The sequence below is a fragment of the Oryzias latipes genome, chromosome 4, assembly GCF_002234675.1.
Source record: "Oryzias latipes chromosome 4, ASM223467v1".
Taxonomy (NCBI): domain Eukaryota; kingdom Metazoa; phylum Chordata; class Actinopteri; order Beloniformes; family Adrianichthyidae; genus Oryzias; species Oryzias latipes.
The window spans coordinates 8,039,112-8,053,081 of record NC_019862.2 but is presented as its reverse complement, the minus strand read 5'-3'; the positions used below and the strand labels follow the sequence as shown (position 1 = coordinate 8,053,081).

Below are 13,970 nucleotides of genomic sequence, written 5' to 3'. Positions count from 1 at the left end.
TCTTCTGCTTGTCTGGTTACGTTTGCAGCTTGAAAGTAGTGGATGAAACTCTAACAAACATTGGAATCTGCTTCTTTTGCAGGGGTCCCGGGGGGCGAGGTCCATGGCCCAACCCCAACTCCAACTCGGTGAGTCACACTGCCTCACATCTTCTGCAGTTCTGACAGTGCGTCTCACGTTTTCCCGCCTCTCTTCCCGCCTCAGATAGCATATTCCTCCTCACCTCCAGGAAACTACGTGGTAAGCGTCCCGTCACGAGCTCCTCCTCAGGTCACGGGTTACCTGCTACACTGCTAACTCCCGTCTACTGTACCTGCTCTCATTCCTCAGGGCCCTCCAGGGGGAGGCGGCCCACCAGGAACTCCCATCATGCCCAGCCCTGGAGGTGAGGGTTTGATATTTTTGTCTGTATGTTTGCAACTCCTCTTTGGGAGACAGAAGTGTCAAGCATCAGCTCCCACTGGAACCTCCTCTGTGGGGTGGAGGGGTTGTTCTCTTCCAGCCTGCCACACACACACGTCACATGACACCATCGCGTGACCCTTTAGTCACACCATAAGCCGCATTGAGGGACGACAGAAAGCGGTTTTGTAAAATGACAGAACAACCTTATATTCAAACTAAGTGCCGCTGGAGCAGGTGACCTTTTCTAATCCTGAGACAGCGAGTGGAGGTTCTTATCATGCGTCTATAGATACTGATGCCCTTTAACCCTCATCCATCCATCCATCCATCCACCCATCCATCCACTGGAGCCAATCCCCCCTGAACAGGTCACCAGTCCATTGCAGCCTTGGTCCTTTTCGGTTGTTCTCATTCTCAGTGTGAAGCTGGCTGCAGGACTCACTGTTGGATCGGAATTCAGATGCTCTTTGATTCAACGGAAGATGGTTCCGTCTCAAAGAGCTCCAACGGTTTCTCTATTTTATTATTTCTAGATTCAACGAACTCCAGTGAAAACATCTACACCATGATGAACCCCATCGGTCAAGGTGGAAACAGACCAAACGTGAGTCTCTCTCTGATCACGGTGCCTGCAGAGCCACCGAACGCAGACGTCTGACTATCAAGCCTTGTTGGTTTTCTGTAGTTCCCAATGGGACCAGGACCCGATGGGCCCATGGGGGGGATGGGTGCTATGGAGCAGCATCATATGAACGGCTCATTAGGTAAGTCGCCTTCAGAGTGACGGTGGATCTGAAGGTCAGCTGATGTTAAAGCCCCCGTTTCTGTTTCTGATCACAGGTTCTGGAGATATGGATGGATTGCCAAAGGTAAGACCAGCTGTCTAGCTGTGAGGTTTGAGTCTGCTGCGTTTTCATTTTGGGGTTTCTTCCTTCTGTCTTGTAGAATTCCCCAAACAACATGGCAGGAATGAACAACCCCCCCGGCACCCCCCGAGACGACAGCGAGATGGCAGGAAACTTTTTAAACCCATTCCAAAGTGAAAGTGTGAGTGTAATCCTCTAAACCTGTTTTGTCGGTTTCGGGGTCACTGAGCCTATCCCGGCCACTCGTGGGTGAAGGCAGGGGACATCCTGGACAGGTCGCCAGTCTGTCGCAGGGCCACAAATACACCCGTGCACGCTTACATTCACACCCAAGGACAGTTTAGAGCAGTGTTTTTCAACCTTTTCTGAGCCACGGCACACTTTAACTTTAAAAAAAATCCCACGGCTCACCAGCATTCAAAAAAAAAAAAAAAGGAGAAACTCATAGTCTGTATTGATCTACAGCCCCTCCACAATCTCACATGCATTTTTGAGAGAATTGTGTCAGAAAAAGCTGGAAACTGCAGCGGTTTTTTTTCCTAAAAGATGCAATAAAAGTTAAGTTAGAAGATTTAACAGTTTGATGTGTGTTCGTTGGTTTCAAGACGTTTAACAGATTTCCTTGTGCGCTGTCACTCTCACAACCCAATGCATCATGGGAGATGTAGTGCATAAAACGGCCGAAGATCGCTTTTCGGAGCTTCATTGTTTTGTTCACTTGTTCCACGGTCTGATACCGGATTCTGTGCAAAGCTACACCGATAAAGACGAGCTTTAGCTGGTATTTTTGTTAGAACTGAGCGACTTTACGAGCTAAATCGGGACAAGGAAGTGAAGACTTTCACCACTTCTGATTGGTCAGACTGATGACATGTGATTAAGCCCCCCAAGAATGATTGGTGGAGACAGTTAAAGGGACGGGACTTTTCCAAAATACAGCCGAAGGTGCAGTTGAATCACGGTACAGTCATTCTTATCAAAATGTCTTTAATAAAATAAAATAAACGCAAAGAAAAAGTATTTTACGATCTTTTATATTCCTAACTCCTCAGTGTTTTATCAGGGCCTGTTTGGATGAACACAGAGCTGAAATCCTGGAGATGGGAAATGTTTTTAGATCAATTAATGAGGGCAATTTCCCACGGCACACTTGACCATGTGCCGCGGCACACTGGTTGAAAAACACTGGTTTAGAGCAGGGGTTGGGAACCTCTTTGGACGAGAGAGCCATAAACGCCACATATTTTTAAATGTAATTTCGAAATAGCCATATCATATTGTAGCCTCCCTTTCCCACACTGAGGCACGGAGACTTAACCTCTTTTAAGGTTCTTTATTCTGGTTACTGCAGACCGTAACCAACGCCGTACTACTAATTCAGCAACTCCTCAATCTCTTCCATCGAGAGCGCTTCTCCCAACTTTTTATTCCCTCGCTGCCGCAACAGCCCTCCTATTTCCCTTATTCGGCCCATAGCTGAACCCCATTGGTCCAAACTCCCCAACGACAGACTGAGCGACAGAACTGAGGACCAATCAGCATCTCTGCTTGATGCGTTCAATGAACTCTGGAACTTAGAACACGACTCAACAGCCACCCAATCCAACTCAGTCCATTACAGAATGTTTAGAAGGAAAAATACAAGTGAATGTGTGCATTTGATGTGATTTCAACATGTTTAAAGTACAATAAATCTGTGGATTCTTTTAAATAACATTGTTATGCTGTTGCTTATAAATGATGAGTATTTCTTTCCATTAATGTGACTTCTGGTGCTGCATGGTTTTGCTGATGGTCTAGTCTGGTTGATACGTGGTGAGTTTTAGCTTCATGCGGGCGTTGAGACTTCCATCGGTCAAACGTGATCGTAGGTTGGTCTGAATGTTCTTTAGATGTGAGAAAGACTGCTCACATGGACACGTGGAGCCAAACACACACTCACACGCTGCAGTATGTGAAGGGCTGCGCATTTTAAGTTTTGAAAATCAGTGCCTGATTAACCTTGCTGCCTGTACCCACTACCCCCCCCTTTCTTCCTCACACATCCCGTCCCTGCAGCTGGGCGCTCTTTCTCAGAGGTGGGAGCGCGCAACTGCAGGGCAGCAATTCACAGGTTTCAGGCTGTTACAAACTCTGTGAAATAACAGATAATAGTGAACTGATAGTGCTGACGCAGAAGAATTTTCATTCATCCAAAGACTTGGGGAAAAAAAACAGGTTTGATACGCAACACATTTTTTGCTATGTGGACTTAAAATTGCATAAAAACTATGAATTATTCCTCTTTATGTGAAAATATGAGCAATACTATAAAGATCCAGAAGTCCAGAGATCTTTGGGTTATTGAGATGCTGCCGGAACAACAGAACTTCAGAAAAAAAATGATGGCGTTAGAACAGTCGACTTTTGGCATTTTAACATTTAAACAAGGACTGATCTGTTTTCAAAGCATTCCCAGTGGTCTTCTTATTCTGATTATTCTGTTTTCAGCCAAAATCCCCAAACCTGAGTGGTTTTCTAGGACATAGTTCCTGCAGAGCAGCAGGAGTTAATTAGAAATTCTCCTGAGTTGTGGGCGGGACCACTGGCACAGAACAACCCCTCTTCCCTTCCCGTCGCCGAGAACTTTCTATTTACACGCTGTCCCACTAGCTTACAGCCCCTCACACCCCCAACCTAACATTAGCGGAGCAACAAAAATGGCAGCAATATCGTAGCTATCCAGCCGCACAGTTTAGATCCAGATTCCAGCTCAGACGGGGAAAATGAAGACGCTAATGAATCTATTCGTCTGCAAGTGGATGCATCAGAATGGGGGTGGAGCTGAGAGCTCTAGTGTATTTTCCAACAACAGTTTTTTCGTCTGCTCCTGATTCAAAATGATTTTGAATACGAAATACTCCAAAAGGCAAATTTAAGCTTGGTTTTCTTTATCTCTGTCCTCCATCATCAGAAAAATGCAGATAAAAATATGTTAAACACCAAAAACCCATTTTTCATCAGAGCGGGTCTTTGAAGGATTTTCTCCACCAAGCAGTTAAAGTGAAGGAAAGAATCTCTGAGAGAGGAGCAGAACCAAACAGAACCAGGAACAAGCACAAATTCAGAATGAACTGGTGGTCTGTTCATGTTTGTCTCATCTTTTTCTTGTCTCTTCTCTTTTTGCAGTATTCGCCCAACATGACGATGAGCGTGTGATTTTTTAAACCCTTTATCTTATTCCTGGAGGTTCATCTCCTGCCCCACTGCGTCTTGCATTACCCCTCCCCCCTCCCCGTCCTCCTCCGCCGCCTCGTGGACCCTGTTTGGTGTCCTCCACAGCTCCTTGGAGTTTCCTCGGGAAGCAGGACTCTCCTCAAAGCCCCTATCAGCTGTGAAACGGTGGGAAGCATGACTCCAGAAGGACTTTTTCCTCTTCCTCACATGGGCTCCACGGAGCAGTCAAAGGATCCAACCCTGCCTGGATGAGAACCAGAACTGGCTGTTGTGGGTGGTGTTCAGGCACATTCAGTCATTCAGCACTGCCCCCATGTGGACTATTCAAAAACTGCGCTAGAATTCTGATGTTTTCTATGATGATGATGTTGTGGTTTCCAGTAGTCTCCTGTGTGAAGGACACCTTTGGACCTCAGCAGCAACAGTACTGTTGGGACACGCTGCCAAATGCTCCGTTTTTCTGTTTACATCGTCCCCGTCTGGAAGATCCTCTCTAGAACTTCCTCTCAGCTTGTTTTTCCTTTTCCTTCCTAAAAAAATTTGCCCACACGTCTCTGGAACCAGATCAACCTGCCACTGCAGGAAACAGATTTTGATTCTGAGTTTCTGATCCCACTGTCCTGCATTCCAGAGTGACTCCTCAAGACGGACGTCAGCAAGCAGATGGAGGACGTCCTTCAGCGGGCTTGTTCATGTCTGCTGATGCCACATGTTTAGCGGGGAATGTGCTGGTTTTATTCTTATTTTTACCATATCAGTCTGTGAATTCTGAATCGAGTTCTTTCGCCTTCATGACTCCAAGCAGACAGTCGTTCCCTTTCCTTCGTCCTGCCTCTCCTGAGCTGATGGACCTTCCTGGAGCTTCGTTTCGCTTTGTCACATGTGAATTTCCCGCGTGGAAGGTTAGATCCCCCTCTCAGTGATGCTCCTTCCATCCACCGATTCCACGTGAAAGGCTTTACGTCGGAATGTCGAGGATGTTTGTTCATTTTGACTTTACATTGACGGCGGTGAAATCTGCAGACCAGGTGAAGACAAAGTCCTGGTTTTTCTCTTGGCCTTATCTGTTGCTCCTTCTGGTGAATGAAGCAAACCGTCAGCAGACAGCAGCTGTAGCCTCTTTGTGTGCTTGATCCACACGCGAGCTTCCTGATATCAATGTGAACCTACCGTCGACAGGGACACCTGCAGGATTTACTGATGGGGAATCCCTCCGGCAACCCCCTTTCTGACCTCCAGTTCCTCCTGAAGCCCCGCCCCTTTTTCTCCTGGTGTAAATACTGTAAAATGCATTTTGATATCATTGACATGTTTTCATGTCCGTCACAACCGGTGAGTCCAGCGGGAAGTAGAGTATAAATGTTTTCCATGAAGAAACATTTGGGTCATGAGGCTAAATTGGCTGAATGTACAGCAGACGGATGAAGACTTGTGTGGAGAGGGGGGTGGGACGGGGGCGGGCCGGCTGTGGCGTCCTCACTGTGCGCCTAGTGTGACGGCTGTTTTTAAAATAATTTTTAAGAAAAGTCTAGATTTCTTTCCCTGAAGGGCATCTCCTCACAAACGTGGGTCACCTCATATTACAGTTTTTAATATGAAGGATTTTTATCATGGAAAAAAAACTTTTAGAAGAAAAAAGATATTTTAAAAATCTTTTACAAATGTTATTTTAAATGAAGATCTGGATGTAAGAGTTCTGGGGAAGCTCGCCGGTTGGTCCTGTCGCCGTAAGTTGATCTTTGGCCATCTCTGTACTTCTATCGTGGTGTAAAATAATGTACCATTAGGAGGAGCTGTCCATGGTCCTCTCTGATATGAAGCAGTCTATTTCCTGGGTTTGCTTTGTATGTCATGGTAGGATAGTCCAGAATCTTGTCTTAGGGTTTTAGGTGTCTTGTGTATCAAAGATGTTCTTTGTATGTTTCTTTATATTGTAAAGTTTCTTTAAGCGGAAAGAAAAAAACGATTTGCTTATCAAACAGGAACAATGCATCAATAATAAATATCATCTGATTTTTCTCTGCTGTTTGAATCTTTTCCTAAATCCTGACATGAAGATCCTGTTTAAAACCAGGAACTTTTTGATGAAAGCAGGGTGTGTTCCACTCGACACAGCTGTTTTATTCCTTAATTAGAGAAAGAACACATCAGTCATGGGTATTTATACCACTTAGATACAAGTTTGTTAGCTTGAATCATAGGAGCTGATGTTTTTACAGAAGATCACTTTGTCCAAAGCAGGGGCATCAAACTGATTTTCAGCGAGGGCCACATCAGCGTGCCGGCTGTCCTGGGGCCAGCTATAACTCATACATGTAACTAAATGTAATGAAAAATAAATGTACATACTCTTTAATGTTAAATAACTCATTAGTTATTTATTATAACTTTTTAAAGTGACAATTACAGCGGCATAGAAAACATGTGTTTGCATGGTACTCTAGCATAAATCCTTTTACATTTGATTCTGACAGGTTAGGTTATATTGGCAGTGTTTAAGTCCTAATGGATAGTTGCCCAATCAGATATTTTCAGATTCCCCCAAGATATGAATAAATACAAACCAATTTGTATTTTTATTCTAAAAAACTAAAAACTTTTATGCTCTCGCGGCCCACAAAAAATGACATGGTAGGCCACATTTGCCCCCTGGGCCTTAAGTTTGACACATGTGGTCTAGAGTGAAGTAAAGAAATGTCTTTTGGGCTCATGACACCAAAAATACTTCCGAGTTCTTCCTTTGCTTAAAGTGAAAACTGCTAATAAGCAAAGTTTCCCGGACATTCTTGTTAAAAAATGTCCAATCGGCAGCACATCGGAGGCAGAAACAACACAGAGATCGTTTAAGCTTTAAAAGTAAAAATGTGTGAGGAAATCCAGGAAGAATCACTCACAGCTTTGATGACTAAACTTGCGTTTTCATCTTTCGCTATTCTTTGGTCACATTTGGATTTATGTGACACCAAAATCAGTTGAAATGTGTTTTATAGTTTACAGTCCAGAATGCAGCTGCTTCTTTTTCACAGGAACCAGAAAACATGAAGACATCAGAGATTTTACATTTCACCACCATCTGAAAGAATTTACAGGACTGACCAACAAGCAGTTCTCTGTTTTTCAAAGTAAAAGTTCTGTGCCAGCCACTGATTCTTTTACCACCCTTCAATCAGTGAAACACATTTATCAGTAAAACTCCTTTATTCATTTCAAATTTTTGTTTTTAACTAGTAACAATGTTTAAGTACATTATTTATTGTGTTTTTCTATCTTTGAAACTTATTTGGGCGAACTTGTCTGGTTCTTCGGTTCATCAAATGTTTAATAATGATTGGAACTGTGTGACATCAGGATCTAAAGCATAACAGATCTTTCTGCTCTAAAAGGTTCGCGTTTTCGTGGTGAAGGATGTTCTCCGTCGTTTCATGAGTGAGCACAGGGTGTTTTTTAATGGAACCATTAAGGGGGCTTTTAATCTGAAAGCAGAGAAAAGCTTCTTGAAACATTAAAGCGATGCAGAGTGCTGCTGCGCATGCGCGAGGATCTACCGCTGTGACGAAGTCAGCCTGAGTGTCCACTGTGGCCCTTCCCGTTGGCGCCGTGCGCTCTAGACTTTTCTATTCGCAGTCTAACTTCCTGCGTGAGCTTGAAGGATCGGGACGCGGCTGTTGGACCAAAACAAGGCTGGAGGTGAATGTTCGCGTTCTAATTTACAATTTTAAGAACTTTTCTGTGTGTGTTCCTTCGTTTGGAAGTGATTCTAATCGACGACTTCGTTTTGTCAAAATGTCAGTGTCACTAAAAACTCTTAGTTTGATGGATGCAAATAAGCTAAGCCGCTGGCTCATAGCTAGCTAACCCAGCCACCTTCAGCTAACGCTAGCATTAGCATGTAGGTTTTGACCGAGAAACCTCGTTACTTTTTAAAAACCCACGGAAACGTCAGGTTTTCTGAAGTTTGGAGTAAAACTGTCTGCATGCAATGTTGGGGAACTGTAACGGATATCCTGGTCGGTACGTTAACGTCAGATTCTGCTGTTTGAAGAGCTTTTCTGTGAAGCTCAGAGATAAGCGAACAGAAAACGAGCTTCCTCAGTTTGACTGTCTTCTCCAGAATGGAGACCGTGGAAGCTGCAGACGGCCGCGAAAACGCTTCTTCTTCTGCCAGAAAGAGCGGACAAACGTCGTTGCTGGACAGCGGAGAAGACTTCGAGGTTGTGGATGAAGAGGACTTTGATGAGGAGCCTCCTCCTTTAGAAGATGCGGGAGGTGGGATGGAGAAAAGTTCAGATGAGACGGCGAAGAGGTCTCCACATGAAGAACCAGAGGCTCCGGCTCAGCTGGATGAGTGGTTGGATGTGTTGGGTGAGTCTGGCACTTGTTTGGCCTCTTCCCGCTGATGTTTCTTGGAAGAGAGAACAGTTCTTCATTTGTCTTTTGAATCTGACAGGTTCTGGAAGTAGTTGTGAGTTCCAAACAAGCATTTGGTGGTAGTTCTTGACAAGCCAACAGTTCTCTCTCTGCAGGAAATGGCCAGCTGAAGAAAAAAGTCACGGCGCCCGGGAAGGGACGAGCCAGTCGGCCTCAGAAGGGTCAGAACGTACGGATCCACCTTAAAGCTAGCCTGATCGATGGGACTCTGGTGGAGGAGCAACCTAACTTCTCCTTCACTTTGGGAGATTGTGATGTTATCCAGGTAAACCCTTAGTGGTGATATATGTCAGGGTTAGCCCCAACGCTCAAAATTACGTCTGCAGGTCTTGTTTTGTGGATTTGTCTCCGGTCAAACGTCAGTCAACACTTTTCTTCCAGGCTCTGGATCTGACGGTCCAGCTTATGGAAATGGGAGAAAAGGCTCTGATCCAGTCAGATCCTAAATATGCATATGGAGACAGAGGAAGGTGGGAGATAAGCTACTCTACATCAAACGCTGCAAATTGGTGATATAGAGAATTTTAACCATCCTTTAGAAAGATGGTAGCAGAGCCCAGAGTCTGAGGAGCCTCCAAATGAAATACTTTTTATTTTACTCACAGGTGGTTTAGTAAGTGGGAGGGGCTTTTTGACACACGTGGTCAAAAAAGTCTTGACATGTCTCACATTTACATAAACTTGGGTCAATAAGACCTTAAAAAGCAAACATTTGTCTTTAATTCAAGAGAATCTGTGTCTTTTCCTGACATGGGGGTAAAGGAAAGGAATCACTGGGAAATAAACTGTATGGATCCCTGGAGATTCACAGAAACAGACTGACTATGCCATCCTTTTTTTTTTGTTGGGGGGGGGGGGCGCTGCTGTTTTTGCTTCAGTCACTAAACCTGCCTGTTTTTTTTTTTCTCGTGTCAGTCTTGAACCTCGTGTTCCTCCAAACGCTCAGCTGTCCTTGGAAGTGGAACTCCTGGAGGCCACTGATGCCCCCGATGTGGAGCTGCTGCCCCCCGCAGAAAAGATTGCCCTCGCCAGTCGTAAACGAGAGAGGGGCAACGTCCATTACCAGCGTGGAGACTATGCGTTTGCAGTCAACTCCTACAGCATCGCCCTGCAGATAGCAGAGTCCAGTTCCAAAGGTGAGACCTTCATGACGCCGTCCCGCTTTCCCGGCAATGAAAGCTCCTCCCCCTGATCATCTTGCGGTGACTGATCAGTAACTGCAACTTTAAACCAAACAATGACGTGAAAATCAAAGCCCTGCAGATGTGAATGAGTCTTCAGTGGATCTTTTTAGCTTTTTTGCTCTGATCTTAGATTGAGATTTATTTCAAACATGTGAAGCAATACAAAATAATAATAATAATACATATAAAAAGAAGGAAGTTTGATATTGTCGTTGTGTTTTGTGGGACAGTGGACATCCGGCCGGAGGAGGAGGACGAGCTGCTGGATGTGAGAGTGAAGTGTCTGAACAACATGGCCGCCTCTCAGCTGAAGCTGGACCATTACGATGCTGCTCTGAAGTCTTGCGTTTCAGCTCTTGAGCATCAGCCAGACAACATAAAGGCACTTTTTCGCATGGGCAAGGTTGGCCTCAGTCCCGGAGCTTCTTGCTGCTGCTGAATGTCTGCTAAATGGTTGTTCTTTCCTCTAGGTTCTCTCTTTGAAAGGTGAATACACAGAAGCTATTCAGACCCTGAGGAAAGCACTGAAGCTGGATCCCAGCAACAAGGTCATTGAACTGTTTTCTCTTGGCAGATTGTCATTTTTACATTTGGCCAGTAGGTGGTGCCACAACCTAGACTATGGGTTGCAGCAGGCCACGTGGTCTGCTGAGTCAACATATGTGGAGATCTGTTTTCATGTTGCTGCTGAAAATAGGTTCACCCTAAGGCTGGGCTAATGCCAAGCCAGTGTTTGCTTCTGCTTCTGCACTGGTTAAATGTGGTTCTGCAGCCATACATGGACACAGCCGGTTCCAGTGTGTAGGCTTCCTGGACCAGCTGAGGCCCAGAACCATCGCTGTAGTCCCACTCCAATCTGTCAGACTGGAGCAGCCAACACACGAGATGTTTGATCTGTGGTGTTTACTCCTCTGAGAGACGCTGTGTGTCTGAAAATGTTTTATCTCAACATCCCTGAGGTGACCTTTTGCATGGACACCTGCATGCATGTTGGTGCAGATTTCCTGAAATGGATGAAAGTGTTAGTTTTTGCTGAAGGTGAAGGTTTTCTTTCTGGAAGTTCAGACAGAAACTGTTGAGCCTCCTGCTGCTCTAAGGACACGTGACCTTAAACGGCTCATCAGCATCTGCTGCAAACCGGGATTTCAGAATCAGAATCAGCTTTATTGGCCAAGTGCAGTGCTGTACAAGGACTTTGGCTTCGGTGTCTTGTGCTCTCGCCCAAACTAGAAAGATATGAAAAAAATTTAAAGGAGTAAGACAGGAGAGGATAAATGATAAAAATAAAGTACTATGAGGTAGACGTAGGAATATTTAAACATAACTAAATAAATAAATGCAACAGTAAAAATGTAGCAGTAGTTCTGGTGTGACAGTTTCTGTGGTTTTGTTCCGTGTTCTTGAGTGGTCTGTTGTCAGGAGTTCATTAGAGTGACAGCTCGGGGGAAGAAGCTGTCCTTGTGGCGAGTGGTTTTGGTGCACGTTGTCCTAAAACGCCGCCCTGACGGGAGAATGCTGAAAAGGTAATGTCCGGGATGAGAGGGGTCCTCTGCAATTCTGCCAGCCCGCTTCCTGACCCTGGACCAGTACAGGTCCTGATGGAGGAAGAGTGGAACCAATAATCCTCTCAGTAGATCTGATGATTCTCTGAAGTCTGGTTCCTGATCCAAACCCGACCGTGATGGATGTGGTCAGGACAGATTGGATTATTGCAGTGTAGAAGATGGTCAGCAGCTCCTGAGGCAGGTTGAACTTCTTGAGTTGTTGCAGGAAGAACAACCTCTGCTGAGCCTTTTTCCAGAGTGGTGGTCCCTAGGAACCTGTGTGAGTCTGTGGAGGGTACAGTGCTGTTGAGAATTGTGAGGGGGAGGGGTTCCTCCTGAACTCCACTGTTATCTCCACCGTTTTAAGTGGGTTCAACTCCAGGAGGTTCTGGCTGTCCCAGAGGACTAGCCGCTCCACTTCTCCTCTGTATGCAGTCTCATCACCGTCCCGGATGAGCCCAATGACTTCTGTCGTCTGCGAACTTCAAGAGTTTCACAGTGGGTCTTACAGAGACGAGAATAGTACTATGCAGTCTTCCAACACTTTTCGTGGTTTCGTCAGCTAGCCTGTTGTTTTTTTTTCCAGCAGCCACAAGTTTCTAAAGGATCCAAAAACTGCAGTACAAGTTGTCGTTCTCCCAGAAGCCTCTGGGTGGACTGGTCTGCAGGCATGAAATTCCTATCACATGTTATCTCTGCGTGATGGTTTTCAGTCCTGCAGAGCTTTGGCTCTACTGGTATTCTCTGCTGCTTTGCTTGGTGGTTTCTGAGGAGCACTCTTGAACTGCAATAATCCGGCCCGTCTCCTGGAATAACTGCTCAATGTGGGCCTGATTAGGTTGGTCATGGTCCAAAAAGCTAAAATAGTGTTTTTTTTAAAGGCGCCACAGTGAACAGTTTTGTCTTTTTGTTGCATCATGGTTTCAGATGTTTTGGGAGCCCAGGTGTGGCTCTGAAATGTGTTCTTGTGTTTCCAGACCATCCATGCAGAGCTCTCCAAACTGGTGAAGAAACACTCGGAGCAGAGAGGAGCAGAGCAGGCCATGTACAAGAAGATGCTGGGAAACCCCTCCTCCCCCGGCTCCGTGCCGAAGCCTCAGGCCAAGTCTTCATGGGTGAGGGCTCCATCCCGGGAGGACAAAGGAATCTGAAAGGGTTTGGATCACCCCTGGGTCCTCAAAGTGCCTCCTGTCCTTTTTCCACCTGCAGGGTCTCAGCTGGAAGTGGCTCTTTGGCGCCACCGCTGTAGCCATCGGCGGCGTGGCGTTGTCTGTCGTCATAGCGGCCAGAAACTGAGCTCCCTCAGTGGACAGAGAGTGACGACTCCGAGCTACGAGGGAGAAGGAAACGGATGGAGCTTCTGGTCGGAGAGGATGGCGTTTCAGCCAAATCAGTCGCTTTTCTTCGCTATGTCCGAGAACTCTGCATGATTTCAAACGACTTGCGGTAATTACAGATGTTGGAATATTTGCAGCTGTAGTTTTGGAGGTTTGTGGACACCTGAGAGACGATGTTCCTGCGTTGCCATGGTTTCTCTGCTCCTGAAGGTTAGCAATTCGCACTGCAGGAGCTGTTCAAAAAATACCAAAGCAGCAGCTGTGATGTTTGATGTTCCTTAGCTTCTAAAACTATTTATGTGAGAGAGGACGGTGTATTTATTCTGTGAAATGATTCCCATTGGAGGGCCAGGGTCATGTGACCTCTGAACTCACCATCTCTGCCCCTTTTCTACCTAAGCTAGACCTGCATGCACTGGTGACCAAAACAAACATACCCATTCACAACAGCAGGACTGCTGTGCTCAGGTACCGGAAATGGAACTCGGTAACCACTTATGACCTGTGTTTAGCTGTGGAGTAGAGTCCATCACCTCGGGGGGTTTGATTCTGATGAGACCAAATGTTGAAAGTAGAAATGAATGTTAAATTTCAAGTCTGTGTCCATATTTTTCTGGAAATAAATCAAATGTTTTCTGTTATTCTCTGATCTTTGAAAATTGTAGTCATGATTTTAAAATGCAAATAAACAAAAATAAAGGTTTGATTAAAAAATCCTGGCTAACTTAGAAGAAAACAGAACCGACATCAACAACCAGAACTTCCGTCTGCTCTGCTGGATTCTTCTCTGTGAGGTCTGGGTTTAAGGACAGATGTTGGACCAGAACACATTCCCAGCTCATCTTTAAAACAAGGAGTACAGTCTATCCATGCAAGGAACTACTAAATGTACGTCTTGGTTTTCAAGAAAATAAATTCTTTCTGCAATTTAAATATAGAAACACTTGATCTTTTTTTTTAAACGTATATATGTTAACAGTTTTTGGGTGG

The 13,970-nt window shown here is 45.2% G+C and overlaps 2 protein-coding genes across 5 annotated transcripts in view; both read left to right on the top strand.

Annotated features, from left to right (window-relative positions):
- LOC101167440 (single-stranded DNA-binding protein 3) overlaps nucleotides 1–6,506 on the top strand; it is a 68,674-nt gene extending 62,168 nt beyond the window's left edge. For both annotated transcript variants that reach the window (XM_023954125.1, XM_023954124.1), the window contains exons 10-17: nucleotides 83–128; nucleotides 205–240; nucleotides 331–385; nucleotides 939–1,009; nucleotides 1,091–1,169; nucleotides 1,246–1,274; nucleotides 1,351–1,452; nucleotides 4,440–6,506. In XM_023954125.1, the coding sequence (XP_023809893.1) occupies nucleotides 83–128; nucleotides 205–240; nucleotides 331–385; nucleotides 939–1,009; nucleotides 1,091–1,169; nucleotides 1,246–1,274; nucleotides 1,351–1,452; nucleotides 4,440–4,469 (448 nt within the window). In that variant the 3' untranslated portion in view covers nucleotides 4,470–6,506. The remainder of the gene's footprint in view (nucleotides 1–82; nucleotides 129–204; nucleotides 241–330; nucleotides 386–938; nucleotides 1,010–1,090; nucleotides 1,170–1,245; nucleotides 1,275–1,350; nucleotides 1,453–4,439) is intronic.
- Nucleotides 6,507–8,021: 1,515 nt separating this feature from the next.
- Nucleotides 8,022–13,908, top strand: fkbp8 (FK506 binding protein 8). Of its 3 annotated transcripts, none has more exons than XM_011473851.3 (9): nucleotides 8,022–8,174; nucleotides 8,599–8,849; nucleotides 9,011–9,180; nucleotides 9,297–9,385; nucleotides 9,831–10,051; nucleotides 10,330–10,502; nucleotides 10,570–10,647; nucleotides 12,621–12,758; nucleotides 12,853–13,908. In XM_011473851.3, the coding sequence occupies exons 2-9, from the start codon at nucleotides 8,600–8,602 to the stop codon at nucleotides 12,937–12,939; spliced, it is 1,206 nt and encodes a 401-aa protein (XP_011472153.3). In that variant the 5' UTR covers nucleotides 8,022–8,174; nucleotide 8,599; the 3' UTR covers nucleotides 12,940–13,908. The 3 variants fall into 3 exon arrangements, with proteins under 3 accessions (XP_011472153.3, XP_023809890.1, XP_023809891.1); XM_023954122.1 differs by having other exon boundaries at nucleotides 8,030–8,498; XM_023954123.1 differs by having other exon boundaries at nucleotides 8,031–8,180.
- Nucleotides 13,909–13,970: the final 62 nt, after the last annotated feature.

Coding starts and splice junctions, on each gene's coding strand:
- fkbp8 (XM_023954122.1), top strand. CDS start 8,467: ATGTTGGGGAACTGTAACGGATATCCTGGTCG. Junction 9,181..9,296: donor GAGATTGTGATGTTATCCAG/GTAAACCCTTAG, acceptor CTTTTCTTCCAG/GCTCTGGATCTGACGGTCCA. Junction 10,648..12,620: donor AGCTGGATCCCAGCAACAAG/GTCATTGAACTG, acceptor TTGTGTTTCCAG/ACCATCCATGCAGAGCTCTC.